This window comes from Balaenoptera musculus, chromosome 5 (genome assembly GCF_009873245.2).
Source record: "Balaenoptera musculus isolate JJ_BM4_2016_0621 chromosome 5, mBalMus1.pri.v3, whole genome shotgun sequence".
In the NCBI taxonomy this organism is placed as follows: domain Eukaryota; kingdom Metazoa; phylum Chordata; class Mammalia; order Artiodactyla; family Balaenopteridae; genus Balaenoptera; species Balaenoptera musculus.
This window is the reverse complement of record NC_045789.1, coordinates 9,151,734-9,179,247: the sequence shown is the minus strand read 5'-3', so window position 1 is coordinate 9,179,247 and position 27,514 is coordinate 9,151,734. Positions and strand designations below refer to the sequence as shown.

The 27,514-nt window shown below is 40.3% G+C and overlaps 1 protein-coding gene across 1 annotated transcript; it reads left to right on the top strand.

The window, feature by feature from the left end:
• The first annotated feature begins 4,940 nt into the window (after positions 1–4,940).
• On the top strand, positions 4,941–27,514 carry PPM1K (protein phosphatase, Mg2+/Mn2+ dependent 1K). Its single transcript, XM_036853337.1, has 7 exons — positions 4,941–5,097; positions 10,801–11,315; positions 12,608–12,708; positions 19,801–19,966; positions 20,124–20,268; positions 21,590–21,724; positions 23,835–27,514. Exons 2-7 carry the CDS (start codon positions 10,876–10,878, stop codon positions 23,964–23,966), a joined length of 1,119 nt encoding a protein of 372 aa, XP_036709232.1. The 5' UTR covers positions 4,941–5,097; positions 10,801–10,875; the 3' UTR covers positions 23,967–27,514.

Sequence of the window (27,514 nt, the reverse complement as noted above, 5' to 3'; positions counted from 1 at the left end):
AAGCAGTGATCTGGAACTTTGTCAGTTGTAATGGCAGAGGGAAATAAGCCTTGAAGGGTCTTGCAGAGGATCATTAAATGCTCCAACTCAGAAACGCTGTCACCTCCACGCACAATTCACTGACCTAAACTAGTCACAGGCTCCCTGCCTTCCCACAGCACCACCCACGAAGGGGCCAGAAACTGACTGGGAGGTGGAGAGTAGGAAATACTTGGCAAATGCAGCTAATGACTATCATATTCCATTCCCTTGATTTTGAGTTTTTGCAATTTAAGTAACAAAATGCAATTTTGTTTATAACCTTTTCTACATTTATAAAATACGATTTTCCTCATAACAGCCCTATATGAGAATGATGCATAATGAGATTAAATACTTGGACAGGGCCAAACAGAAAATTCATAGGTGGAAATGGAAAGATAATTCAGATCCCTATAACACTGGTACTGGATGAAGCTCATTTATTCTATATTTGTGGGAAAAAAGCAACAATTACATTCTAAGATAAAATCACTGCTACAGGGCTTCCCTGGTGGCGCAGTGGTTGAGAATCTGCCTGCCAACGCAGGGGACACGGGTTCGAGCCCTGGTCTGGGAAGATCCCACATGCCGCGGAGCAACTAGGCCCGTGAGCCACAACTACTGAGCCTGTGCGTCTGGAGCCCGTGCTCCGCAACGAGAGGCCCGCGCACCGCGATGAAGAGTGGCCCCCACTTGCCGCAACTGGAGAAAGCCCTCACACAGAAACGAAGACCCAACACAGCCAAAAAAATAATAAATAAATAAATTAATTAATTAAAAAAAAAATCACTGCTACAAGTTTTAATAGGGTTCAAAGACAAGATGTAAAAATTGTTTGTGTCAGGGTTTTGGCAGTTATTCTGGTGACACACAGAAGGGACATCTGGGCTAGCAATTCTAGATAGAAAACCACCTGAACTGTGGAAAAATACACCCTAATATCTCACACTTTAGGCATGAGGCCAGAAGTAGCGTCCAGAGTCTTACCTGGAGAACTGCTGATTCTAATGGAGGAAAAGAAAAAATGTTTCCTTTTACCATCTTAGGTTCTCCGGCTGGGACCCTGGAAATTAAATTGACAAAAGACAAATAAATAAGAGAAAAAACAGTTTTAATCCTGTAAGTATGAATGGAAATTTCATAAAGAAATGAGACTCTAGGATACCAGATGATTGAGGTTTATATACTATTTTAGGCTAAACAAAGGAAAAGGGGCTTGGGAGTAGGGAAGGCAAGTTACAGGAATGCAAGGGGAGGAAACGTGTATTAAATAAGGGTTGTCTTGTTATGTAGAAAGGAGTCTCTCAGGCCATAACAGTTATCTCTGGGAGTAGCACTCTTCCTGGTACTTCCTGGAGCCACCAAGAAAGATGGAAATTTCCTTTATAAATGTAAATTTCCTTTACTAAAGGGGAAATTTATACTCTATTTTTAGGCAGGGGGAGGTAAAGAGCTTTTTCTGCATCTCCTGGTCCTCAGTTGCCTTTAGCTCAAAATAATCCAAAGAGGTGTATTTTGGGGGTCGCATATTCTGGTACCCTTCATTGACTATACAAAAATACCATCTCTAATGTTTTAACAAGAAAAAAAATTGGTTATTCATTGGTGAATATTAATAAAATTATCAGTTCATTATTACACAGTATTTGGCTCCCAGGAGCATTAGCAACTAATCAGGAAAATGGGTAGTGTTAAATTAATTAAACAAGGAGGCCCTTAGACTGAGGTGGCTTTAACGCCTTAGTAGCCTAAGTAAGCAAACCAAAACCTAAATCTGTAGTGCCCTAAGGTTAAGAAATGAAAACCTAAGGACAACCAACCACAAAGCCAAAGAGACTTCCCCAAATAAGGTAACTGTTTAACCTGTAGCCAATTAAATCATTTTCTTGCTTGGCTTTCACATCTTCTCTATAAAATCTTGCTTCTAGCTGCACTCCTAACCACTTCCGGTTTGGTGCTGACCAATTCCAATCAGTTTTTGCTCCAACTCTTAACATCTGTAATACGCCTCAATTCAAGTTGTAACGGTTCCAGTTCAGTGGTTCATTAGCCTAAATCTCAAATGGTTTACGTCCTCACTTTACATTTTATAAGGCCCCCTGCAACCTATCCACCCACAGCCTTGTGACCCATCTTGAGGATAATTTCCCGATAGTGACTACTATCAAATAGTTCAAGTCTTTAAAATATAAAGTGAAATAAAAAGGAGCTCAACTTAATGAAGTATGGAGTGCTGCATCCATTTGATTCTTTTGGACATTATGCAGTGATCCCACATGTTGAGTATATGTACATTTGTACTACCTTTAGCCATGCTTCAGAGATGCAAAAAGCAGAAATAAATAATTCTAAAGAAGTAAACTGCTGGCTTTATTCCTAATCAACTGTGGTAGGATGTGGAATGGTATGGTTTTCAAATAAAAGTTCAAGGACTGTATTAGCACCAAACATATGCATATTCTTCAGGACAGCCTCACTGACCTTGCTTATCATATGCCTGTGAATTACAGTCTATTATAATAAAAGGATGTAGCAAAGTCATGATGTTCTCAAATCCTGGACATGCAGTTTGCAACTGCTTAAAAAGAAGGTCAAAATGCCATACATAATTACAAGTGTTTTAGACTTCCAAACTTAAAATTTCTCATGTCAACAGTTCTTGTGGCCAAAAGTTTTCACATTTGTGAGAGCAAAGCCCTTCATGATCTGGTGTCTGTATGTTTGAGATACTGCAATACATGGTACTATATTACTGATGAACAGATTCAAAAATAACTTAATTGTATTTAAAACTCAGCCACCAAATCGCTCCATCAAAAGAAAAGGCCAAAAGATACGTACTAGAATGTTTATAGTAGCACTATCTGTAATAGCTCCAAACTGAAAACTACCCTAATGTGCATCAGAAGGATGAATTCAAAGGTACATTTACAGAATGAAATAATATGAATAATCTACAACTATATGCAACAGTATGGAAGAATCTCATAAGTATAAAGTTGAATAAAGAGCCAAACACAAAAGAGTGTATACTTCGTGATTCTATATGTATCAAGTCCAAAGACAGGCAAAACTAATCTATGTTGTTGAAAGTCATGATAGGCAATGACCGGAAGGCAGTAGGATGGAGTCCCTGGGTGTTTATAATGTTCTGTTTCTTGATCTGGGTGGTGGATACACAGGTGTGTTCAGACTGTGAAAATTCACTGAGCTGTATACATTTGGGATATATGCACTTATATATATATAGAGAGAGAGAGAGACACACACACACACACATAACAGGGTGGGAGAGGGGCTTTCTGTAAGTAAGATTGCCTTGTCTGATGGTTCAGATATGCATGTGTATGTGTGCGTGTGTGTGTGTGTGTGTGTGTGTATATATATATATATATATATATATATATATATATGGCTTCAATAAAATGATTAAAGAACAGAAAATTCCAGGAAGCCCTGGTTTCAGAACAGTTGTCCGGGGACTGGGATACCTAATATGTCAAAACAAGCTAATAATTTATCTTTAAAATCTCTGCTTTTCTCTACCTCCAGTGATATCACCATAGTTTAAAACAGGTCATCTCACACCTTGGAGCTCCTCTGATTTAGTCTCCTAACCAGTCTCCCAATAACCTGTTCACCTACACATTAACCAAAGCAGTTTAAAGTCTAAACCAGATCCTTTTTCTCCTTTGCTTAAAATGCCTCAGTAGAGTCTCCTTATATTTAAAATGTAAAGCAAATTCCAAGTCTTGGCTACATCCTCTGGCCTCTGTCTACCTCATTGCCTTCTGTCATGCTGCTCTCTCCCTCCCTCTAAACTAGACCCACACTGGCCTTTCTGTTCTTCCAAATTGTCAAGCTGTCCCACCTCAGGACATTTGCTCTGCTGTCCCCTCTGCCCAGAACAATCATCACTTTCCAGGTTCCGTGGCTGACTGATCTTCTCACTCTTTGTTTAAACGTTATAAAGTTCTTATAGAACAACCCTCTCTAGCTAACCTCAACTTCCTCTGTATCCACATCTGTTTATTTCCTTCCTTGACATGATTTGTTATGTTATCTGCTTGTTTACCTCTGTCTTCTCCCTCTTCCTCCTCTTTAGACTGGCAGCTTTATGAAGGCATCTATCATGTCTATTTGTGTCAAGATTTATCTCCAGTGCCTGGCACACAAAAGGTCCTCCCTAAACACACAGAAATACTTGTGGAATAAATGAATCAACATTCTCAAGGGGAGTCCCCTGGCCGTCCACTGATTAGGACTCCGCGCTTCCACTGCAGGGGGCAGGGGTTCCATCCCTGGTGGGGGAACTAAGAGCTCGCATGCCACGCGGTGTAGCCCAACCCCCCCAAAATAAATAAATAAATAAATAAATTTTTAAAAAAAGTGCAAAAACCCCCACACATTCTCAAGGGATCACGAGATGCCTGTTCAGTCACGAAGAACGGTGCACTGTGAGCTTTTCAAAGAATAGCAATGAAACCAGATGCCTTTCATTACCTCCGCCCAGGCAAAGTGTTGGCATTCCGTTCTGGCTTTCCTAGTTGTCACTACCGCTCCACTGCCCCAAGCGACACACCTCCTCTCCTCAACCCCCTGGCGAGGTACCAAATTTCTCGACCTCACCCACCGCCGAGGCGCTCCCTCATTGGCCAGAGCGCCACGGCCTTCGGAAGGGCCGACATCCCCGCGAGCCACCACTGGCCCAAGTCGACGTCGCTCTGCGGTGCGCTGTTGAAAGTCAGCCAAGTCCAACTGCCCTTGCGGGGAGGCTCGGTCCCGTCAGAACCTGTGATTGGCTGCGACCGAGAGCCCGGGAGGCGGGCGCGCCTCGTTGCTGAGCGCGGATTGGTCGGAGCTGCCATCAGTCAGCGGGAACAGACTTTTCCCCTCTCCATCTGGCAGCTGCCCGAGAAAAATTCTCGAGAATTTCCAGCAGATGAGCCAGTGGCTGTGCTAACTGCTTGCTCCAGCGACTGGAAACATCGGAGAAGGCAGCCTTATTTACAGAAAACCCCTCTCCCGCCCTCCGTTAGCTAATTAAAATTTTTCCAGGGGCATTGCCATCACGAGGTAAGAGCCTGGAGAGTGTACTTCATTTATTTAACCGTTTATGATACTTACGGACGCGGGCACAGCCCACTGCTCCCGGTCCGCGGAATGGAGGGTAAACGGAGGAGGGTTCCCCAGGGAGGGCAGGGGAGCGGAAATATCTGTTTAGTTCCCCAGCCCCTTCAGTCCGAGCCCGGCGGTCAGTGCCTGGGTTCTCTGTGCGCAGCTTGCTTTCTTTTCGAGGTCTGGAGCAGCATGTCCGGGCGGGGCCCACCTTGGCTGAGCCACCGGCTGCCGGCATTTCCTGCGGAGCCTGCGCGCTCGGCCTGAACTTGACTGCGAGCTGGAGGCTCCTGCCGAGCGAGGGTGGTGGGCCGGGCTGGAAGGAGGGAGGGGACCATGGAAGGGTCGATGGACGGGAAGCAGGGGCCGCCCGCCCTCGCTTGCCTTTAGCGAGGCCCCGAGTCGCCTAGCGCCAACCCCCGGACGCGAGGATGCTGCGGGGGTCAGCGCCTTGTCGCCGCTGCAGCTGCGGCCGGGCCGAGGGAGACGTGGCGGCGGCCGGAATCTGTCCGCGGAGACTGTGGTTGGGAGGCGGGGACCGGGCGGCGGAAGGTGCGCGAGGGAACCCAGCCGGCCGCAGTGCCGCGCGCCGCGCCGGCGGGCGGGAGGCTGCGCTCGCTGCGGTGTATCGCCCTGGGTCGCTCAGCTGTCCGGGCCAGCGAGCCAAGCCCAGGATCCCGAACTGTCCAAGGGTGAGCCTTTCAGGGGATCAGAGGAGAGAAGGATGCAGAGCCCTGGCTGGGGTCGATCTGAGGACGTGGGTCTTGCTTTGCCAAGAGCGCACTATAATCTCAAGGCCTTGAGGCTGCTGACGTCTTCTTTCGCAGCCGCTGTCTGTAGATTAGAGATTTCCCAGGAGATGACAAAGGCGAGACTCCGGGTGGCAACAGCCAGGGAATTTGGAGTCTCTAAAGCTCCACCGGCCTTTCAGAGCTTCAGACTGGGAGCCTCTCCGGTCCTTGCACACTCCGCCAGTGCGGAGGAAAGAAGGAGGTGGTCGGCGCTTTCAGAATTGGGCAGCTAGGGTAACAGATGATGATGGTCTTGAAAGACAGCGATAGTGTCGTAGTCTAGGGGAAAAAAAGTCTCAGTTATAATTTTTCAGGATTTTTTTCTTGCAACCTTAGTCGGTTTCTGTTGGTCACCAACAGAGGCACCTACTTCCCTTGACTGGAATCTTAGAGAAGAAGAGGGGGAGAGGTGCTGGTGATAGAACGTAAACGGAAATTCTTCTTCTTTTTAAAAAAAATTTACTGAAAATTTAATGTGTAGATCTCACCGTTGTATTAGGTGCTCTAGAGGAAATGAAAAAGGATAAAATACACACCTTATACTCAGTTGTTCTGGAAAATTCTTCTTAAATGAACGTTTGGAATATGGTCTGTATCCACATTAACTGAAATGTTTTACAAGATATTTATGGAATTAGAATGATGAATACTTTTCATTGCTCCCATGTTCTTTTCTCTATTCGCACATCCAAATACATATGTTCACATCAAACCTAAGAGGAGTCCTTGGAGGTTTCTGTTGTTTTTGTTTCCTCCCTCATGTAGACTAGTAGATTTTCTTTCCTTCCTCCTAGCAGGGTACTGGTAAAGAGGATATTGGAGTCCAAATTTCCTGAAATACATTCTGGAGGTTTCCATAATATTTGAATTGATTGGGATGAATTTTTTTTTTTCTAGAGTGGTTAAAGAATTATTTTAAGAATATTAAAATTAACTGTGTTTCCATTGTATAAGTTACTGATATAAAGATACCTGAGTGCCACTTTATAATGGGCAAATGTGAATACTTCGTTAAATATTTTTGCTAGAGGGATAAATCTAAGCAAGTTTCAGTAGTACTGATCCTTAGAACTCCTGAGTAATTTTGGCATGTGCTTAACATGACAGCAAGAAACTGCACTTTTTACCTGCTTTCAACAGTCAGGAGCAGTTTAACTCAAATCCCAAGTGCACGCTGCTGCCAGAGGTTGTGAGCGCCTCCGTTTTCCAAAAGTACATTTGGACAGCTCCAAGGTGTTTAAATCATTGCGGGATTATAAAATTGGAATAAGATGAAAATGTAAAATAGGCATAGCAGTCTTGTAGCTGTATATGTGGCTTTTCTTCATCACTCACCCCCGCCTTTTATTTTTAAACGAAGTGTATACTTCAAAAGTTTGTTTACTATAAACCAAATGCCTTTTTTTTTTTTTTTTTTTTTTTTTCCCCTTTCTGATGCTTTTCACCTGAGATTTCCTGCTCTCAGGATGTGGCTTTTCACCAGCGCTCTACTGTGGAATCTCTATGTCTACTCTTGTGGACTCACAACTTATTTCATTTAACCCTCTTTGCTGAGAATCCCCCCTGCTAGTCAGCGTTGTTCAATCAGGGGTCAACTTTGTTCAATTGTCAGAGTTCTGTGTCAGGACTTTAAAGTATCAGATTAACCAAAGCCTTGAGGAGGAGGAAGATGGAGGCCTGGTCACACAAATGAATGTTAAAATGATGAAAATGGAAAGTATTTTCAGCGTTTATTTATTGTCAGTATGTAGAACATATGCAGGCTCACACTCACACGTTTTAAAAAATTCATGTGATTAAAGTAAATCATGAGCCATACATTTCGTTTTAATTGGGGTGTAAAAAAGAATTTGGAAAACAGTTTGGCCTAGGTGGAAGACTGTCCATTTTTTCTCCTTACGTTATATGACTATTAGTATAGCTAGGCTGCTTATATAAATAACCTGCTATGTAGCTAGGATTCCAATCAAGTTATTTGTCTTTATTTTCTTGCTTAGCCTAGTTTTTAAATTTTATTTTTGCTAGTAGAATATAATGTGCAGCATAATGTGTTCTTGGGCTCTTGGTTCATTTAACTTTTCCTCTGACATTTTTGTGTCTTCAAATGTCTTTCAAGCAGAATTACTTCTGCCCTTTGACTCTTCTGGATTACTTTGACTTTCAAAGACTGAATGTAAATGTTCAAATGAAAATAAGCTAGCCTTGATTTCCGATTGAGAGATTGACATAAAGGGTTCCTGAATAACTATTTTTGGTTTGCAGAATGATAAACCCATGCCCATTTTTAATTGCTGAACTGACATATAATAAAAATATTTCTTAGGTGTTTGTCAGTTTGTTCTCTACCATTTTTGTTATAAAGAACACTTTTTTTTAAAAGGCTTTTGTTTTTTCCCCACAGTATAAATTCTACTTGCTAGTCAGCGCCTCGTCATTTCCAGGGCATGGGGGGGGGGGTGGGCTATGACGGCTGATTTGTAGTTTGAAGCTCTGAAGGAAACTTCTTGATGTGCAGGTTTAATTCAAAGGTGTTCTTTAGCTTGGGAACACAGGTCCTCTTTGAGTTGTTCCCTCAGATTAGTAATGATTTAGTTATATTGCGTAAGGCGAAGGAGACTGAACCACTTCTTTAGACACTCGCCTGCTTGCATAAGTGACGCCGACCTTGTTTTGTAAACTGGCAATATATCTGGGTTACATTTCATCTACCCCAATAGCCAATAGTATGCCTTAAAGTAAATATTTTCCTGTGACTATTCTGCTTACTATCTGAGATGATTGTATAAATAAGGAATGAGGAAGGAGGCCAGGTTGAAGACTGATTTTACTTTATGCAGGCTTCAAGAAACTGCTCAAGCTGCATGCTTTCATTCTTAAATAATGTTTCCAGTGGATATATGTTCCCTGATATGAGTGCAGCTCTGTTCATTTTATTTATTTTACTTTTGGAAGAGAGAGAGGGAAAAAAAAAAAAGACAAGAGTATCCTAGAAGAGCTGCAGAAAACTTAATATTTACTAGTTTGGAATTCTAGAACTCTTGCTTAAAGTAGGTGTGTCACTACAGAGTGGCACAAGGCTGAGTATGGTGTACATGCTTTGGACTGAAGCCAAAAGAATAGTACTTTGCTAATTTCTGGTGCACTCTTCAAATGTGAATGTTTTCTAATAAACATATTTAAAGTTTTATTTTTTCTATAACATAAAAGCTGCTTTGTGAATTATCTCCATCAAGAATTAGTACTTAGTTCTCTTACTTGCTAGATTGTATTATACTTTGAAAGTTCTCCACAAGTTTACCTTTATTTGACACAGTTTTTGGTTTTGAATAACATACAACCTTCAAACAGAAGCAAAGGAGTAAACACCTCTTTTTTTGGTAATGGGATGTGGTTTCCCTTTGATAACCGGAGGTTGCTACGTCTCCCCCGACCCCAGTACTGTCATAAAAGAAGTGAGTTTCAGGCTTTAGTACATGCTATTAGCTAAAAGGCCAAGAGGGGACGGCCTCCTAAGTCTTTTGCGACCCATTAATAGATTGGGAGGCCGTTTTCCTTCTAAAGTCTGAGAAGGCAGGGCTCAGATGACTTGCATTGCTTAGGTATCCAAGGGCGTGCTTTGGAACCTCATTCCGTTCCTTCTGCTTTACTTACTGAAAGGAGTAATGGTCCTTCCTACACACAGCTAGACTGATGTCCAAAAACTTACTTGAAAATGATTGTTTCAAATCTGTAATGCATTTTCTTGTAGATGGATTCAAGCTGGGCTTTTTGTGTGTGTTCATGTGTGCCTTTTGGGGAGATACATTTTTTTCAAATTCATTTTTTTATTGTGAAACAATTCTAACGTGCAGTTGAGAATGATACAACACCTGTATACCCTCCGCCGGCATTATCAAATCGTCACATTGTGCTATTTTTTACAGTCGGTTTTTAATTCATAAAGTAACGGAAAGAAACACTATGGAGACGAATTTCTCCTTAGAACCTTATTTGTATGGCAGACTGCCAGAAACACAGCCCTTCCTGCAGGGGTGCAGGAATTTCCGCTGCAAACGCCCAGGGGAGGCTTTCGGACGAGCTGCAGCTGTTAATGTAAATGCATAGATCAGTGGCTCATAAATCAGGGCTGCTTGTCGCACGCGCAGTTCCCCCCAGTTCCTGAGATCACACACATGAGAGGCACACACCTTGTGCCTCTGGCACGTGTTTGCACGAGCCAACTTACATTAACCAGAATAATAAAGTTTAGTAAGTTGAGAAATCTTAAACTGAACTGAGATCCTAGATGGTATCTTTGCCAAAACTTGGGCACTCTCTTGAGTACAAAACTATCATAAATATTCTATTAACCAGTTTTTTTTAAAATTTCTAACTCTCGCAAGAGACTTTGTTATTGTTAATATTTTTCCCCACCTTTTCTTCAGAGCAATGGAGTTGATGAAGGGAAGACTATTTAGTTACACCTGTTTTCTATATTCTCGCTACTCAAAAGTGTGGGCCTGCCCGACCAGCAACTTGTGTGCGGGACCAGGGAGCTGGTTTGAAATACGGCATCTCAGGCCTCACCTGACAGACGGAATCAGAATTTACATTTTAGCAAGACCCCCAGGTGATTGTAGCTTGAAGTTGGAGAAGCACTTGTTCTTTGTGAGCTATGCACGTTGTCAAAGTTTTACAGAATTTAAACCCTGTGAGTGGGGTAGGTAAATCAATTCCTTTTTGATCCACTATTCTTAGAAGTAGGCTGTTAAGTGCCACCTTCTTTACAGACTTCATTCTTAGTACTATCTAATGATGTATCGGTTACATTTGAGATTACTGATGGAGTCTCTCTCTCTGTCTCTCTCTCTCTCTGTTTCTTTCCACTCAGTTGCATCGTCTTTTCTGGAAGGCAGCCCACTGCTGTTACATTGACCTTTCCCTCATTCCTGAGTCCTCTGGAGTTATGTCAACAGCTGCCTTACTTACTTTGGTTAGAAGTGGTGGGAACCAGGTGCGGAGGAGAGCGCTGCTCAGTGCCCGCCTGCTGCGGGACGACAGGCGGGTGACGCCCACGTGCCACAGCTCCACTTCGGAGACCAGGTGCTCTCGGTTTGACCCCGATGGTAGCGGACGACCAGCCACGTGGGATAATTTTGGCATCTGGGACAACCGCATCGATGAGCCGATTCTGCTGCCGCCCAGCATCAAGTACGGCAAGCCGATTCCCAAAGTCAGCTTGGCGAACGTGGGCTGCGCCTCGCAGATTGGCAAACGAAAAGAGAACGAAGACCGCTTTGGCTTTGCTCAGCTGACAGACGAAGTCCTCTACTTTGCAGTGTATGATGGCCATGGCGGACCTGCGGCGGCCGATTTCTGTCACACCCACATGGAGAAATGCATCCTGTACGTACAGATGATACAATGACGTTCACTCTTTGCAGTGTGCCTTATGCTTCCTGTTTAAACTTTCGCCTTTTGGCTGAGACATTCACTGTTTTTTGTTTGTTTGTTTGTTTGTTTGATGTATGTACGTAGGTATGTATGGCTGTGTTGGGTCTTCGTTGCTGCGCACGGTCTTTCTCTAGTTGCGGCGAGCGGGGGTTACTCTTCGTTGCGGTGCGCGGGCTTCTCACTGCGGTGGCTTTTCTTGTTGTGGAGCATGGGCTCCAGGCGCACGGGCTTCAGTAGTTGTGGCGTGCAGGCTCAGTAGCTGTGGCACACGGGCTTAGTTGCTCCGCGGCATGTGGGATCTTCCCGGACCGGGGCTTGAACCCCTGTCCCCTGCGTTGGCAGGCAGATTCTTAACCACTGTGCCACCAGGGAAGTCCCAACATTCACTGTTAGGGTAGTTATTTGAGTGCTTTCACACGATTGTTTTATGAATCAGCAGTTGCTCAAGCATGCCAGTTATCACAGATGATTATTACCACTTCAGAAATATGTATGTTTTAACAATTCCCTTGGTGAGAGCACTGACCAGAATCTGCAGCACTTGACTTGTGATCATTTCAAGTGAATTAACATAACAAAGTACATGATCTCATGTCCTCTGAGAATCTATGAGTAGCATTTACTCCTATCAGTGCAGGGCACATAGTGCTTCAATTAAGTGGTAATTATTCTTTCAAGTGGTGTGAGTAGCTTGGAATACTTGCTGAAAATAGCTTTAGATGATTGGCATTAGAATGGGGAAAATGCTTTGAATGAGGGTGCTTTGGAGCTCTTTAAAGAGTTTATTTACCGCAATTATTATTAATGTATTTTTGAGGGTCGCACTGCTGCTAGAATTAAAAGAGGGGGAGAACATGTGACAGTCATGACCGTGTGACTCTTCTTCCCAAGCATAGTTATTCATACCGTTCATCAGTTGATTTATATATATTTTGCCTTATTCCACAAAGGAACTCAGTGGCTTAAATTTAATATAAAGGAACTCTTGACTTCTCAGGGTTGTGATAGTGAGGATTAATTTTTTAAGGATGGAGACTTGGGCTTTTATTTCATTGTTTTTAAAGGCTTATCTCTGTGCCTGATTCTTTCTCAATTTGATTCGTTAATATGTGGATCTTAAGCCTCTGAAAGGCAAGCCACGGAGATCCATTGCATGGAATGACTGCTAGCTGGAGGGACCAAGAGGAAGGCTAGAAACCTACTGTCAAATGATTGTTTGGGGCTCTTTTTTCCTCTCCACGAAGGGATTTGCTTCCTAAGGAGGAGAACTTGGAAACTGTGTTGACCTTGGCTTTTCTAGAAATAGATAAAGCCTTTGCAAGGCACGCCCACCTGTCTGCTGATGGTAAGTAAAGCAATCTCTTTCCTTACTGTCCTGGGGCATTTCAGGGAAAAAGGAAACACTTTAAGCCCTTTAGGGGTGGGAATTTTAATGTAAGTTTATTTGTAAGGATGCTTATGTTGAAAATGATTTTTTAAATGAAGAATCACTTCAAATGTTATTTGGAATCCAAACTAAATCCACTTTTAAATGAAATATATTGGAGATTGTTTTAGAAACTGGAGCTCCAAAATGGTTCTGATATAGAATTTCAATTTTAAAAAGATTAAAAAACATTTTTTAATCTGTCTGATTGCTTGTTTTATGGGCAAGAGGTCCGTACTGTGAGAGGGTTTATTTTTTAGAGGAATCTGATGAGCAAGTACTGAGATTCACTATAGGGTAATCTCATCTAGCCAGAGAATAAATGTCCACACCAGAAGAAAATTGCTAATTGGTCCTCAATAGAAAAGGACAATGGCTAATATTCACTACTCTGTAAAATTAGAAGGAAGATATTTTTTTCTTCCATTTCTTAAAAAAAAGCTTGATCTTGCAGCTTTCCTGTGGCAACTAGTTGACATTTTTTGTATTTGTTAAACACAAGGCCATGTCAGCTGAATTTTAGAATTTGTGTACCGTATGACCTTACATTTTGAAAGTAAAATGTTTCTGATTTTGACTAAATTTATCAAAACCATTTCAGGAAAATGTAGCTGATGTGTTTTGGTTAGCTGGCCCCCCAATTTATTGCTCAGAAAGTTAATCTTGAAAACTTCTGCAGCAACCATTTAAATGTATGCATATAGACCTCATAACCGATTTGAAAATGAATCATGCAGTAACATTAATCTGTGTTTTGTTCATCCTTTTGTTTAAAGGAGGTCAAAGTGTACCACAGCAATATTATTTTTATAATTTTCAGTTGGAGTGCATAGGGCTGGAGATTCTCGCCATTTCGCAGATAAGGAAGTGAAACTCAGAGAGGTAAAAGGTCAGTTGCAGAGTTAGGGCTGAGATCTTCCTGGCACCCACCTCGGCCTCTCTCATGGGCGTATTTAATGATGAGTATTAGAGACGATGGCTCTGGGAGGGGTCTATTTGCCATTTCAAGAAGTTCTTCCTCCTCTTTGTTGAGAACCTTATCACCACCATACTTCTCCAAAAAGCATTAGAGTCCACTCTCTTTGTTCAGTTCAGGGTTTTATTTTCTCGTTTGTAGATTATTCAGGCCCATTTTCTCTGCTTCGTTCCTTTGGACTTTTTTTCCGCCTTCCAGCTGGCCCCTCACCTTGTGAAAATAAGGGTTGAGAGACGGTAGATTTTAGCATAAGATTCTGTACTTGTTCCTCGTGGGTAAAACATACAAAAGTGAAGAGATTCTGTACTGGTTCCCCGTGGGTAAAACATAACGAAAGTGAAGAAGACATCAAAACACTTTCTTATAGTTGTATTTTTATAACGCTGAATATTGGTATGCTCTTATCTCATCCATAAGCAGGTCGGCTGTGTATCACACCACGAAGTTTATCGGCCGTAGTGCAGGTGGTGTGCCCCAGCTGTTGTGTAAATAGGTAGAGCTCACTGGGCAAGGTTTTCAGAAAGGAATGTTCAAGTTTACCATGGGAATGTGGCCAACAGTCAAAAACCATTAACCCTTCACGGGTGCAGTCAGCCCTTTTGTAAAGGATCTACTTGACGAAGATGCTTAAAACAGTGATAGATTTGGTATAAAATGTGAGAGTACTCCTTTCATTTATTAAATAATAAATTACAGTTAAAGGGAATTTCGAACTTAGGGAGAGAATTGACTTAACTTGCCTACCTTAAAAGAACCTTTCTAAAGATACCTTTCTCACATCGATTCAGTTGTGCAAAGAAATTCATCATAAAAATGTACTTCATTTCTAATAATGAAATGAAAATGTATTTATTTAACTTAGTTCCTCTGTCACATACTTTGAGTTAATGATCTCAGACCTTTCATAAGATATTCTAAAATTTATTTTTCATTTAATGGCCATTTGCTTGCAAGTATAATGGAGCATGACAGAATGATGCTTCGTGTACTACTAAAAGAAAAAGAAAGGGTCTGTTATGACACTGTTGTTCTTAAGTCTTACTTTGGATGCATTCTTATAGATCAACTTAGTCTGTGTGGTTTTTTTTTTAAGTAAGTATTTTGAGAACAACTTTAAATTTATTCTTAATCAGTTGCCAAGGCTTTCAAAGGTGGCAAAAATTGCCTTTTGATATTTGGGGGCTATTTTATCAAATATATTAAAGCCACTAAAGATGGGATGCTGTACGTTGTTTAACCTTTCAATATGTGGATTTAAAAAAAAAAAAGACGTGTACCACTTCAGATTTCAAAGTTATTATTTAAATTAAAAAACATTTTTTAGTTTTTAGTTAAGAACTGAAGCAGTATCAGTATTATAAGAGCGAATAATATTCTTTTTGGCATAGCTGTGAGTAGGACCGATGCTAGTTAAATAAAATTGTGAAGTAAGTGCAGTTTGCCCTCTCCAATTTCTTTCACCTTTTCTTTTAGCATCAGCTCCATTTTCCCTCCTTGAACCCTTTCTGTGATCAGCTTGAGGGCAGGGGCCATGGCTTATTCATTTTTTAATCTCTAGGGTTCAGCACCCTGTAGAGAGTCTGGAAGGTACTAAATAATTATTTGGACTAAACTGATCTCCACTGCCTACTCTTTCTTACCAAAGTTATTATAACTTATTCCTTGATTATCCTATAGCTGATTTAACCGAATTATTAATATAATGTATATATTTTAATGAGTTATCACTTCTAGGGGGGATTTGAGTTTTGAGTAAGGAAAGCTGAAAAGAGATTGGTTAAACCATAGAAATGAATCACTAATGCTGGAATTTCAGGTAGGGAAGAGTGCCCCACGTCATACTGTTAGCTTTCTCAAAAGAAAGTGAAAATAATGAAGTGAAAATAAAACACTCTCTTCTTTTTAAGACTTTCATCCAATATCTGCATAAAATACTTCAAATTATCTCGTTAGCATTTAAAATATTTACTATTTCAGTTTAAAATGGGGGTAGTTTGAGGAGAATAAAATCAGGATGCCACTTATCAAGAAACAGCCCTTAAGAAATTGCTGGCTATTTTTATTGATTTGTTGTAGGTGCATTTTCAATTTACCCTTATTTACAAATAGCTAATTTCATCATCATCTTTGAATATTTTGTATTCATTTTATTCCAGTCATGTGTATTTTTACAATTAATGAAACCAGCCAGTAAGTTCAAATGATGTCCCATTACTCTATTGTTTAATGAACAAATTGTCACTTAAACCAGATGGTAGAAAACTTAGATGATATCCTATATATCCGATAAACTCTTCGAAGTGTTTCTAGATTGCTTAAGATTTGAAAGCAACAAAGCTCCCCAAGAGACAAATGGATCAAAAAGAGAAGACTTGCTCTGACGTTCAGAGTGGGAGACGTTGGTGGCAGCATTGTGAGTCTCATTGGAAACTTCCATGCTCTTCATGTTACTTGATCTCTTTATGGAAGAATTAAACTAAAAAATAACCAGTATGAGAAATGCAATGTTTTTGATTTCCCTTCTTATGTTGGAGGCAGCCAAAAGCAAAAAAATAGGGACAGCATTGAAGAGATATTCTTATTGTGCTGTTACTGCTTCAACTTGTTACTGATTTAGTGTTTATGATTCATACATGTCTAGAATGCCCATTTTTGATAAACATTGAAACTGTATTGGTTTATACATATTATTTTTTACACAGTTGAATAATTACTAGGGGGGGTTATACTTTGAAAAGTACAGCTTTTACTCTTTATGTTGCCATTCAAAATCTTGATCATTTTTCTTTTGATATATTGACCTGCAACACTGGAGGAAAGAGAGAGCTGCAGAAACTCCCATTTTATGAATTACATAAAATTGTAAACATTCATTAGAGCTCAAGAGCCTTGCTAGCCTTTATTTAAACAATTAATTTAAACTAATCATCTACTCAAAAAATGCCTTCTAGATACTAAAATCCCTGCATTTAGCACCATTAACAAATAAGTCACTCCTTATATCTGGTATAGGAGGTGCTTTGATTCCTTCTTGATTTATATTTAAATCCCAGTAATTTGGTGGTATACTGTAGTTTACATCCTTCTCTGGTATGCTTGTCAGATACGAACTATTCAGTGCTCTACCCATGAATTCCCATGAATTTTCCCTTTTGGAACTGAGACAGTTCTGATATTGATACCAAACAAATTTACAGTGCATTTTTTTCAACTCAGTAAAGGTACTGATTTACTCTTCAAGACTGACTGACTGACTGTGTGTATGTAGATGTGTGTCTGTGTCACCACAATATGTGTCTTGGTACACATACATTTGTATATAGGTTTTCCTACCTTGGGAAGCCACAAAACTAAGAAGCGTTGCTCTGTGATGAAAAACAGACTCAACTACAAAATACCATCAACTTGAGCAAACTGAGTTTTGGAATCATTGATTTGGCATCTCCCGGAATATTATATAATTTGCTAGTGAAAGTTTCACCAAAATAAAACCCTTCCCCTTATTTTGCAGCTCTTTCTCTACCCTCCCCTGTGTTGCAGGTTTGTAATGTTTGAGCGCAATTCCTGGGTGAATTTCCTCTTTGCCTCTGTGCGTGTTATTTGTGGCAGAGAACTGTGCCCGGTCAGCAGCTCTAGACCTGGAGCCCGTGGACACTATATGCTGGGCTTCAGTGGAAAGAGAGATCTGCTTAATTTTGTCCCAGGTGAAGGAGTCCAGCGGTTCCTAGCCTGGACTACTGGAAGGTTCCCACATCCTGTTTGTCCCATTAGTTGAGATGACTTGCAGTAGAAAATGTCCAGTGAGTGTTAAGAACTTATTGAAAGATGTCTTAGTTTTATAGTTTTGTTGTTAGGGAAAAAAGTGAGAATTTTTACTTCCATGTTAAATGCAAATAAATGCTGATTTAATATTTATATTCTTAGATGCTTAGCAAACCAGAATCAACAGTTTTGAAAACTTTCCCATACATCCTGGGATTTTGGAACTGTGAAGTTGGCTTGGTTAAAAACTCAAGCTCTTTTAAATTTCCATATGGCAGAGCCATAAATTATAATCCTAAGCAGCTAAACTTGAAGTTTTCGTTTATGAAGTTTTAACTCTTGTTGTAGCCAATGAAAAACCACTTTTAAGAAAAAGCTGCTCCTGGGATTTCCCTGGTGGTTAAGACTCCGAGCTTGCACCACAGGGAACACCAGTTCGATCTCTGGTCAGGGAACTAAGATCCCACATGCTGCTGTGTAGTGCGGCCAAAAAAAAAAAAAAAAAAAGACAAAAGCTGCTCCTGACAGTTTAAACAAAGGAGAATACTAAACTCCCTGGACAGGTAGCATCTGAGTAAACGCCTGTGTTTTCTCACCTGGCTCTTCTAATCATTTGAAAAGATTACAGAGGTGAAACTGTAAAGCTTCCCTTGTATAATATTCTAGGACACTCACAAGTTGACATTTGTAATATCAACATCACTGATACACTAAAACGTTTGTGTTGTACAACAACGACATGTAATGTATTTTAGTTTTGCCAAGATGATACTACTTTGGCACAGCAGTTCCAAAATCAAAAGAGATAAATGGGAAGATAGTGCAACCTATAAATGCTCGTTCTCCATAAAGTAAATTCGGCACGGATATAGAAGATTAAGCAGGGTTTATTCATGTTTTTTTCCATTTTCCTCTTCTGATTAAAGCAGGCATTTTAATATACTGATTGGAAAATACATGCATATATATCTTTCCAAAATGCATTACTGCTGTTTTTAAAATTGTCTTAAAAAAAAAATGGGAAAGACTGAGCCTCAGTCAGTCAACAGCACTTCATTTTTCCTAAATCTGCCTTTGAAGTCAAAATCATCTTTAGATGATCACCTGAATATTTTACTTAGATGCTTTAAAGAATTAACCATGTTACTGAAGATAATACCTGCTTTAAATGCTATCTTTTTTGATTTTTTCAATTTCCTTTCCTTTTTAGCCCATAATTTCACAGTATTCTCACTTTGACAAGGCTCAATGCACCCTCAAAAACTTTAACAAGTGGTAAAGAACTTAGGGCAGACACTGTTAGAATACACCAAAGAAAGATGCAAAAATGCACTTTGGATTGGATGGAGGAAATAGCGGTGACCTCCAGCCAAGCAACATGTAATTTTGTTATTGGTCAGAGGAAATTAATATTCTTGGAGTGCTCTGGGCCCAGAGCTTGACCACAGGACTGGCACTTGGCAGTACTGTCCTGCATTTGGGGACAGACTGATTGTTTTGGATCCCGCTGGAACTACAAGTGTGAACTATACCAAGTTTATGGGAAACTAGAATGAATTTCGTTCCCTGCCCTCCAGATTTACTCCTAATATAATGACGGCTGTACCTTTGTTTCATGTCTGGGGAGGACAAAGAAGAAAAGAATGTGGACCTTTGACCATTTTAGGATTTTTTTTTTTTTTTTTTTGGTGAACATTTGTAAAATTAAAACAGGTGTAGAAGGAAAGAATATAAAATATAGTACTTGAAGAGCCCATGGTGCACTTGGCATATCTTGCTTATTTAGCCTGTTAACTGATAATAATTTCCCACGATAGGGGTACGAAATGGAAGAAAAAAGCTGAGTGTATAGACCTTAGAAAAGTTGGCTTGCCTGAATGGGCTCTGTAGACCCAAATCATCCTGCCATATTAGCCAATCTAATTAAAATGTAATAAATACCCTTAATGCCAACACCTGATGTACACACAAAGGAGTAATAATGATCCATTCAAGTGAACCCCACTGTATAGAAATAGAAGCCATTTGGAGACAGTGATGCACTTTTTACCAAATTAGGTTAGCGTGGAGCCTTGTTACTGAAGAAAATACCTCTTTCTCTGCATGCTCTTACTTACGTAGTTCATTTGCATTTTATTTGCATAGCTCTAGTTAAATTAGAACGATACATTTCAGCATTAGTTTAACATGCCTGTGCTTTATCTTGTAATAAAAACTCCATACCCAGTCATTTGACTGTCACTGACCTGTACTGTTTTTCATCATGTCTGCAGCGACCCTTCTGACCTCTGGGACTACCGCAACAGTAGCCCTTTTGCGAGATGGTATTGAACTGGTTGTAGCCAGTGTTGGGGATAGCCGAGCTATTTTGTGCAGAAAAGGAAAACCCATGAAGCTGACAATCGACCACACTCCAGAAAGAAAAGATGAAAAAGAAAGGTACCACCTCCACTGGTCAATCTTTCTACAAGGACGGTATTCATATAGTTCAAGATAGAAATAAAACCTTGCATTTTAAACTGATTTTATGCTTAAGTTTAATGGAGCCTTGGTTGTCTGGGTATCACAGCATAGTCTTTTCACTTTTTTTGACCAGGATTAAGAAGTGTGGCGGTTTTGTAGCTTGGAATAGTTTGGGACAGCCTCACGTGAACGGCAGGCTCGCTATGACCAGGAGTCTTGGAGATCTGGATCTTAAAACCAGCGGCGTGATAGCAGAACCGGAAACAAAGAGGGTTAAGGTAAGAAAGGACGTGCAAACCCTTGACACACAGGCGAGGAACGAACGCAGGATTGTCTCCAGCCGCAGGCTTTCTTGGAAGCCTTCACTGAAGCCAGAGTGACTTTTATTCTTAGTTTTTGAAAAAATATCTATTTATTTATTAATTTATTGTTTCGGGGCTGCGTCGGGTCTTACTTGTGGCGCTTGGGATCTTTTCGTTGCGGCACGCAGGCTCTTCCTCGCCGTGCGTGGGCTCCTCTCTCGTTGTGGCGCTCGGGCTCCAGAGAGCATGGTCTCAGTAGTTGCGGCGCACGGGCTTAGTTGCCCCGCGGCATGCGGGATCTCAGTTCCCCGACCAGGGATTGAACCCGCATCCCCTGCATTGGAAGGCGGATTCTTAACCACTGGACCGCCAGGGAAGTCCCCAGAATGGCTTTTAAAAAGAAGTTATTAATGGAAGGATAGATAAACTTTTCAGGTAAAATAAGATAGTACTTTCCTGGCCTAACGTATGACGAAGTGTTGGCTTTGTTTCACCCTGCTGTGGAATGTGCCCGGAAGCATCACGGAACTGCCCTTCCTCACCTGCACCTCGTCATTCAGCGTCACCCTCCCTTGGAAGCTGAGCCTGACTTCCTTTTTCCACCAAGCTAAATAACTGTCCCACCTCTCTTCCTGTGACATCTTCTGCTTGCTACTAATCATTGCCCCCATTACGCTACACTTCCCCCGGCATACACCCAGTGGTGAGCTGACACTTCACCTGTGCAACCCCCCGCCTGCTCTAGTACCTGGCACATTACAGTGTAGGCTCCCAGTAATGGCAGCAAATGATTGTTAATTTATTGAACAATTTTATGTCTTATAGATATCCCACTTATATTCATTTCGTCTAACAAGTACTTACATAGCAGTTTTACTATGTACCAGGCTCTGTTCAAAATAGCTACTCCTACCCCATTTTACAGAGAAAACAAATCTGGAGCATATACACTTCAACCTACCTATGTTTGCCCAGTTGAAAAAGGTGGGTTTCACACCCAGGAAGCCTGGCCCCAGAGAAGTGCTGTCAGCCGTTACATCAAGCTGCCTGTCAGCATTTAGCTGTCTGGCTTCTGCCTCCATGGTGTTACTAAGTAAATGTTAGGTTTGTCCTCCCTGACGGATGCTAAATGTTGCTATTTTTGCCCTAAATGCAGGCCTTCCATTTTCACTCTGTTTGCCTACAAGCTCTGAAACACGGATGACCACTCAGAAAACAGATAAAATTGTTGAATTATGAAGATTCTTCTAAGGCTGTGTCTAGTTTAATAATCCTATGCATTTGGTTCTGATTGCAGCTACATCATGCTGATGACAGCTTCCTGGTCCTCACTACAGATGGAATTAACTTCATGGTAAACAGTCAAGAGATTTGTGACTTCGTCAATCAATGCCATGATCCCAATGAAGCAGCCCATGCAGTTACTGAACAGGTGACACAGCAGAGCTTCTGCTAGAGAAGTCCCAGGGCGGGGAGGAGAGGACAAAGCCAGGTGCAGGTTTCGGTGCAGCCTGGAGGGGCCACCACTGACTGGAGATTTCTTTGAAATCTTGTGTTTTAGATTTAGTATTACATTGAATTTTTACACTTGACTCCATAATATTTCCAATTAAAAATTTTTTTACAATTCTTCCAAGTAGTTAAGTAAAATTAATATGCCAAGGAAATGAGCTACGTTTATTTTTTGGCTTTGTACACATTTTGAAATGATAGTAACAGCATTGGTAAATTATAACATTAGCAAATACTAATGTCACTGTGTGTCAGGCACTCTTCTATTCATATGTATTTAACTCATGTAATTAATCATCATGATAACCCTCTGAGGCTGGAGCTAGAATTATCCCTTCTTCACAGAGGAAGAGAGCAGAGGCACAGAGGCCGAGACATTAAGTAACTTACTCAAGGTGGCAAGATTGTCACGTTGCAGAACTGGTCTTCAAACCCAGACAGCCGAGCTCCTGAATCCAACCACTAGACCATTTTAAACTAGACTGCTCCACATGAATATCCAATATAGAAACACTATAGCATAGTCAATTTCTGGTTTTGAAAAATGGGTGTGTAAAAACAAACAAATACAAAAAGGTGTATGGATGAGTGGTATGTCGGTGTGCCAGTCAGAGCTAAAATTTGGAAGCTGGATAATATCCAGTAAAAAAAAAATGTAAAATTTCCATGTGTTAATACTCTGTTTGGATAGATAGCTCTTTTTTTTTTTTTTTTTTTTACTTTATTTATTTTATTTATTTATTTTTGGCTGCATTGGGTCTTCATTGCTGCATGCAGGCTTTCTCCAGTTGTGGCGAGCAGGGGCTACTCTTTGCTGTGGTGCACGGGCTTCTCATTGCGGTGGCTTCTCTTTGTTGCAGAGCATGGGCTCTAGGTGCGCGGGCTTCAGTAGTTGTGGCTCACAGGATCAGTAGTTGCGGCTCGCGGGATCAGTAGTTGTGGCTCGCGGGCTCTAGAGAGCAGGCTCAGTAGTTGTGGCACATGGGCTTAGTTGCTCCGCGGCATGTGGGATCTTCCTGGACCAGGGCTCGAACCCATGTTCCCTGCACTGGCAGGCAGATTCTCAACCACTGCGCCACCAGGGAAGCCCCTATATCACATATTTTTTATCAATCTTTTTCTTCAGAGTTTTGACCTCAGGCTCTGAGGTATTTTCTTTTTTTTTAATAAATAAATTTATTTATTTATTTTTGGCTGCGTTGTGTCTTCGTTGTTGTGCGTGGGCTTTCTCTAGTTGCGGCGAGCAGGAACTACTCTTCGTTGTGGTGCGCGGGCTTCTCATTGCGGTGGCTTCTCTTGAGGAGCACGGGCTCTAGGTGCGCGGGCTTCAGTAGTTGTGGCATGCAGGCTCAGTAGTTGTGGCTCGCGGGCTCTAGAGCGCAGGCTCAATAGTTGTGGCACATGGCTTAGTTGCTCCGCAGCATGTGGGATCTTCCCAGACCAGGGATCGAACCCAGGAAGTCCCAGGCTCTGAGGTCTTTTGAAGTACATTTGCTGTAATCCCAAGCACTTATTAATGCTGACTATATAATTTGCTATTTGCATTAGTTCCTAAAATTGATTTATAATTCCACTGTAGGAAGTTTAGTTTATGCCAATTTTCTGTTTTGTGTAGACTGTAATAAACTTTCTTACAGTTTTCTATCTTTATACACATCCATTTCCTTAGGTTATTATTTCTTTAAGCTAAATTCCTAGGAGCAGAATTGCTAGGTAAGAGCTAACACTGAATCCTTAGCCCTGCATTAGTGCCTATGCTAAATGCTTTACATGTGTTTTCTTCTTCAGGAGCTACATATCTTGTACCTTAGTCCACTGGTGTATTTATTGCCAAAACTGCTGTGGCATATAGTTAATACAGTTGTTTGGGACATCAGTTATCCTATATGCAATTGATACAAACCACTGTGAAATAATTGCGTTAGTCACTATGTTTTAAACCAGTTTGGCCTTCCAGAGAAAGGCTGATTCCTTTTTGTACAGACTCTGATTTCCATTGTTCATCTCTTCCTTCCTGCCGTAACCTGCAGGCAATACAGTATGGTACTGAAGATAACACTACTGCAGTAGTAGTGCCTTTTGGTGCTTGGGGAAAATACAAGACCTCTGAAATCAACTTCTCATTCAGCAGAAGCTTCGCCTCCAGTGGACGATGGGCCTGATCACTTGCTGGGACTCGGAGTTTCTGTGCAGTTTTTCACTGATTGTGTCAAGAAACTGATAAGATTTTAAAAAGTCGACTGTACCAAGGTGACCCTAGGACTCACTAGATCAGTACACAAATCACTATAAACTTAGTAACCATCTACATAGTAGTTTTTCATAAGTACCTGTCATATTTATGTTCAACTAACTGTACATAACTCAGTATAAATACGTGTAATTCAGCTATTGTGAATGAGTCTCTGAGTGAGCAAATGAAAAATGGTTTTGATACACTTGCTGAGTGTTAAATTTCTATATGAATTTCTTTTGATCATTTCTGATCTTTATTCATTTGACCAGGTTCTTGGCCTTCAAGTTCTTCAGAACTAGTCAGTATTTTGACAGCTACTCAATGGTTATCTGCAAGTGTTTATTTTTAATAACTGTACCAAGCAGTAAGTATGAAAACTGAGTTCTCTGTTACTGTATTTTGTACTCTGGATCACCTACTGGTGAATGTAACAATGCAAAAGAAATTAATTCAGCTAACATGACACTGCTAAGCTGTATACATATGTACAACAGTGCACTTACGTATTTCAACTGTGTCACCAGGTCTCTCCTGCCCCCAGTCAATTCATTCCTGTTTTTCTGTAGGTAAGAATGCTATATAGCTATGACCCTTCCCTCATATCAGAAAAGAATGTCCAGGCTAAGAGTTCTTTGGTCAAAGCTATACAGAGTTACGTACTGACAGTATCAAGTATTTTGTATAACGTTTCCATTTGTTATCTCGAATTCTCTGTTTTGTGTTTTGTATACAGTATGTTTATATCACTTTTTGTATAGAGTAAGCAAGTCGGATAATTTGTCAGTAAAAATAATCCCACATTGACTGATAACTGCTACAGACATAGCTTGAGGTTTATGTCTCCTTTTTCTAAGACTCCTAAGAAAGAATAAATCTTAAAAAAAAAAAGCCTTATCTATTCCAGCTTGCTATGTAATTTAGGAGTATAAAACTATATTTCCTTATATCTGTGTGTAAGTTTGCTGTTAAAATGTGACTCTCTAAGTGTGTGTATAGAATTACATCTGCAGTTTATTTCTGCGGACAGTGTAAATTTGTTGTATGTGTAGGTGTATGTACATATGTATATTTTAGACTAATGGACAATGAAAGGGAACAATCCTGCATAGCTCCTTCACCAGTTAGCTTTCAATTATTGATATGTTTATCTCTAAGAACTCTTGACAAACTGAGGGAAGTTTCAGAGTGGAGAACCAGTGGTTACTGGGAGATAAGGAAAGAGATTAAAAATGGCTGTAGGAGATATTTTGTGGTGGGTAACTTATGTGGAAAAACCTAGGAACAGAACAGCATTTGAAGCTACATTGCTATATTGTAATTTGCATATAAAATAATAGGATGTGAGAAAAATACTGAAGTGTTAAGAACGACGTGGAGTTCTGTGGAAACAAAAGGAAGACCAAAACGATAAAGTTGATGTACCTTCAACTCTTAGTTTTCAGGTTGACTTTTAAGTTTTACTCAAGGCTTATTAGAAGGAAGAGGGCACAACATCAATATTCACATCTCATCTGTTTGGGAATGGAAGAAAATAAATCTTGAGTTTTCCTGCCTGTATTAATCAGGAATTATCCTTTGGAAAAAAGTGGTATGGAAATATTTCAAGATTTTTTTTTTTTAATCCAAGAAAGTTTGGTAAAAGAAAGAAAAACATTACAAGAAAGGATATGGTCTCCTATTCATTGCCTGGGAAGTGAGGAACCAAAGGTAGGCTAAGAAACCTGGAAAACTTTCTCCCTCTTTCTGAGTAGGGTCTTGGGACATAAACATGGAAGCTACATTTAGGAGTATGGAGAGTTTCCAAACTAACAAGCAAACAGAAACTCTAAAGCACAAGATGACCTTCTAAAAATGTAGGTTTTATTTTTGTTTTGAATTCTTCACATTGCTATTCCTCTCTTTCACTTTAAAAAAACAAGCGTGGGAGTGATGTTGTTGACTTCAGAGGTTTAAGAGTCACTGACACATTGGGTGGATTGCCATCTGTGACAAAGAAGAATTTGTAGGACATGCAGGCCTTGGTCTGGAGTGGATTTTGCTCTGCTCAACCTGAAAGTTTTTAAAACCTGAAACTAGTCAGCTTTGACTAAATCATAAAAACACACTAGTGTCTGTTTTTCAAGCCACAATGTTGAAGTATAACTTATAGATTATTATAATCCATAAAAGATAAGCATACACGTATTAGGCTTCTAAGTCTATTACTGGGAATTAGGCAAATAGTAGTGGAACAAAAGGACTGTTCTAAATCGTTTTTTAGTTATAACTGTGAATTTGCCATGTGGCTATTACCATGTGGGTATAGGTATAGTGTAAATTATATTAATGTAATTAAACTTAAATCAATTGTATTTATGTTTGCCTTTCATTTATATGTAGTATATAAATCATCTTTCTAAAATGTGTTGCCTAACTTCATTTGCCATCATTGATTTGGCAAAATCGTCTTAAAATCATTGTGATTTTTCACAAGTATAAATTCTTAAGTACCTTATATATTCAAGTGTAAATGCAGTCCTGATTTCCATCAACTGTTTGTTACAGACCCTTGTGTTAAGTGCATCAAAGTTTTATGCACTTTTTCTGAAAAAATAAAGTTTTGGCAGGATCAGTTTTGAATTTCTGTACTGTATGATGGGAATTGCTTACTTTGAAGAATTGTTAGCATGTAATTTAAATAGAAATTATTTTTTCTAAGTGGAATTTAATTTTTTTTTAAACCAATCTTGGCAGAGAATGAGTAGGCCTATATTAACTCTTCAGTATCAGACAGGACATTTAGTTTTCTTTCTAAGAATGGACAAGGATTTAATTTCACAGTAATATTATAATAAGAAAATGCTTCAAGGTGCAGTGGGGGAAGGGATGGTTAAAGTTTAGCATTGAACCCTTAAACACAAACATGTATTTGTATTTTCCTTTAGCACTTCAGTTCACATACCCGCGTCTGTGCAAAGTGACATAAAATTCTGGTTGGGTTACGTTTTATTGCATTTATTATATTCACTTATCTGGATGACTTCAGCAGAAATAAAAAGTCATGTCTTTAGAAGCCAAACTGTGTGATGACCTGCCTGTTGCTTTTGGCATCTGGAATGAGACCGCTTGACTCTCTGGCAGCTCCCCTTGGTTGTTAGATGGTTGAAATGGTCCACTGATGGTCATATTGCGCATTCTAGGCTGTGAAGTCATGGTGTTGTTCCATCTCCAAGAATGACTCTTCTTCCACTGGATTCCTGTACAGAATTTAGCAGTTTGCTGTCTCCCAAATTAGTTTCTGCTAAAGTGCTCTTGTGTACATTTGTTTTATAATTTACCAAAGTACTAATTGGGTGTATAGCACTTCTGGAGTGGGCTGATGTAATTGCTGCTTTGACCATTGTTTTAAAAGTATGTATTAGAGTAACCGTAAGCATCCTAAAATCATATCTCAGTGTTCAAAGCAACATTTAAATAAAGTACATGCATTAAACA

Excerpts from the sequence above, each read along its gene's own strand:
- PPM1K (XM_036853337.1), top strand. The coding sequence starts at position 10,876 with ATGTCAACAGCTGCCTTACTTACTTTGGTTAGAAGTGGTGGGAACCAG. Across the intron at positions 11,316-12,607 it reads CACATGGAGAAATGCATCCT|GGATTTGCTTCCTAAGGAGG; the intron begins GTACGTACAGAT and ends CTCTCCACGAAG. Across the intron at positions 21,725-23,834 it reads CCCATGCAGTTACTGAACAG|GCAATACAGTATGGTACTGA; the intron begins GTGACACAGCAG and ends CGTAACCTGCAG.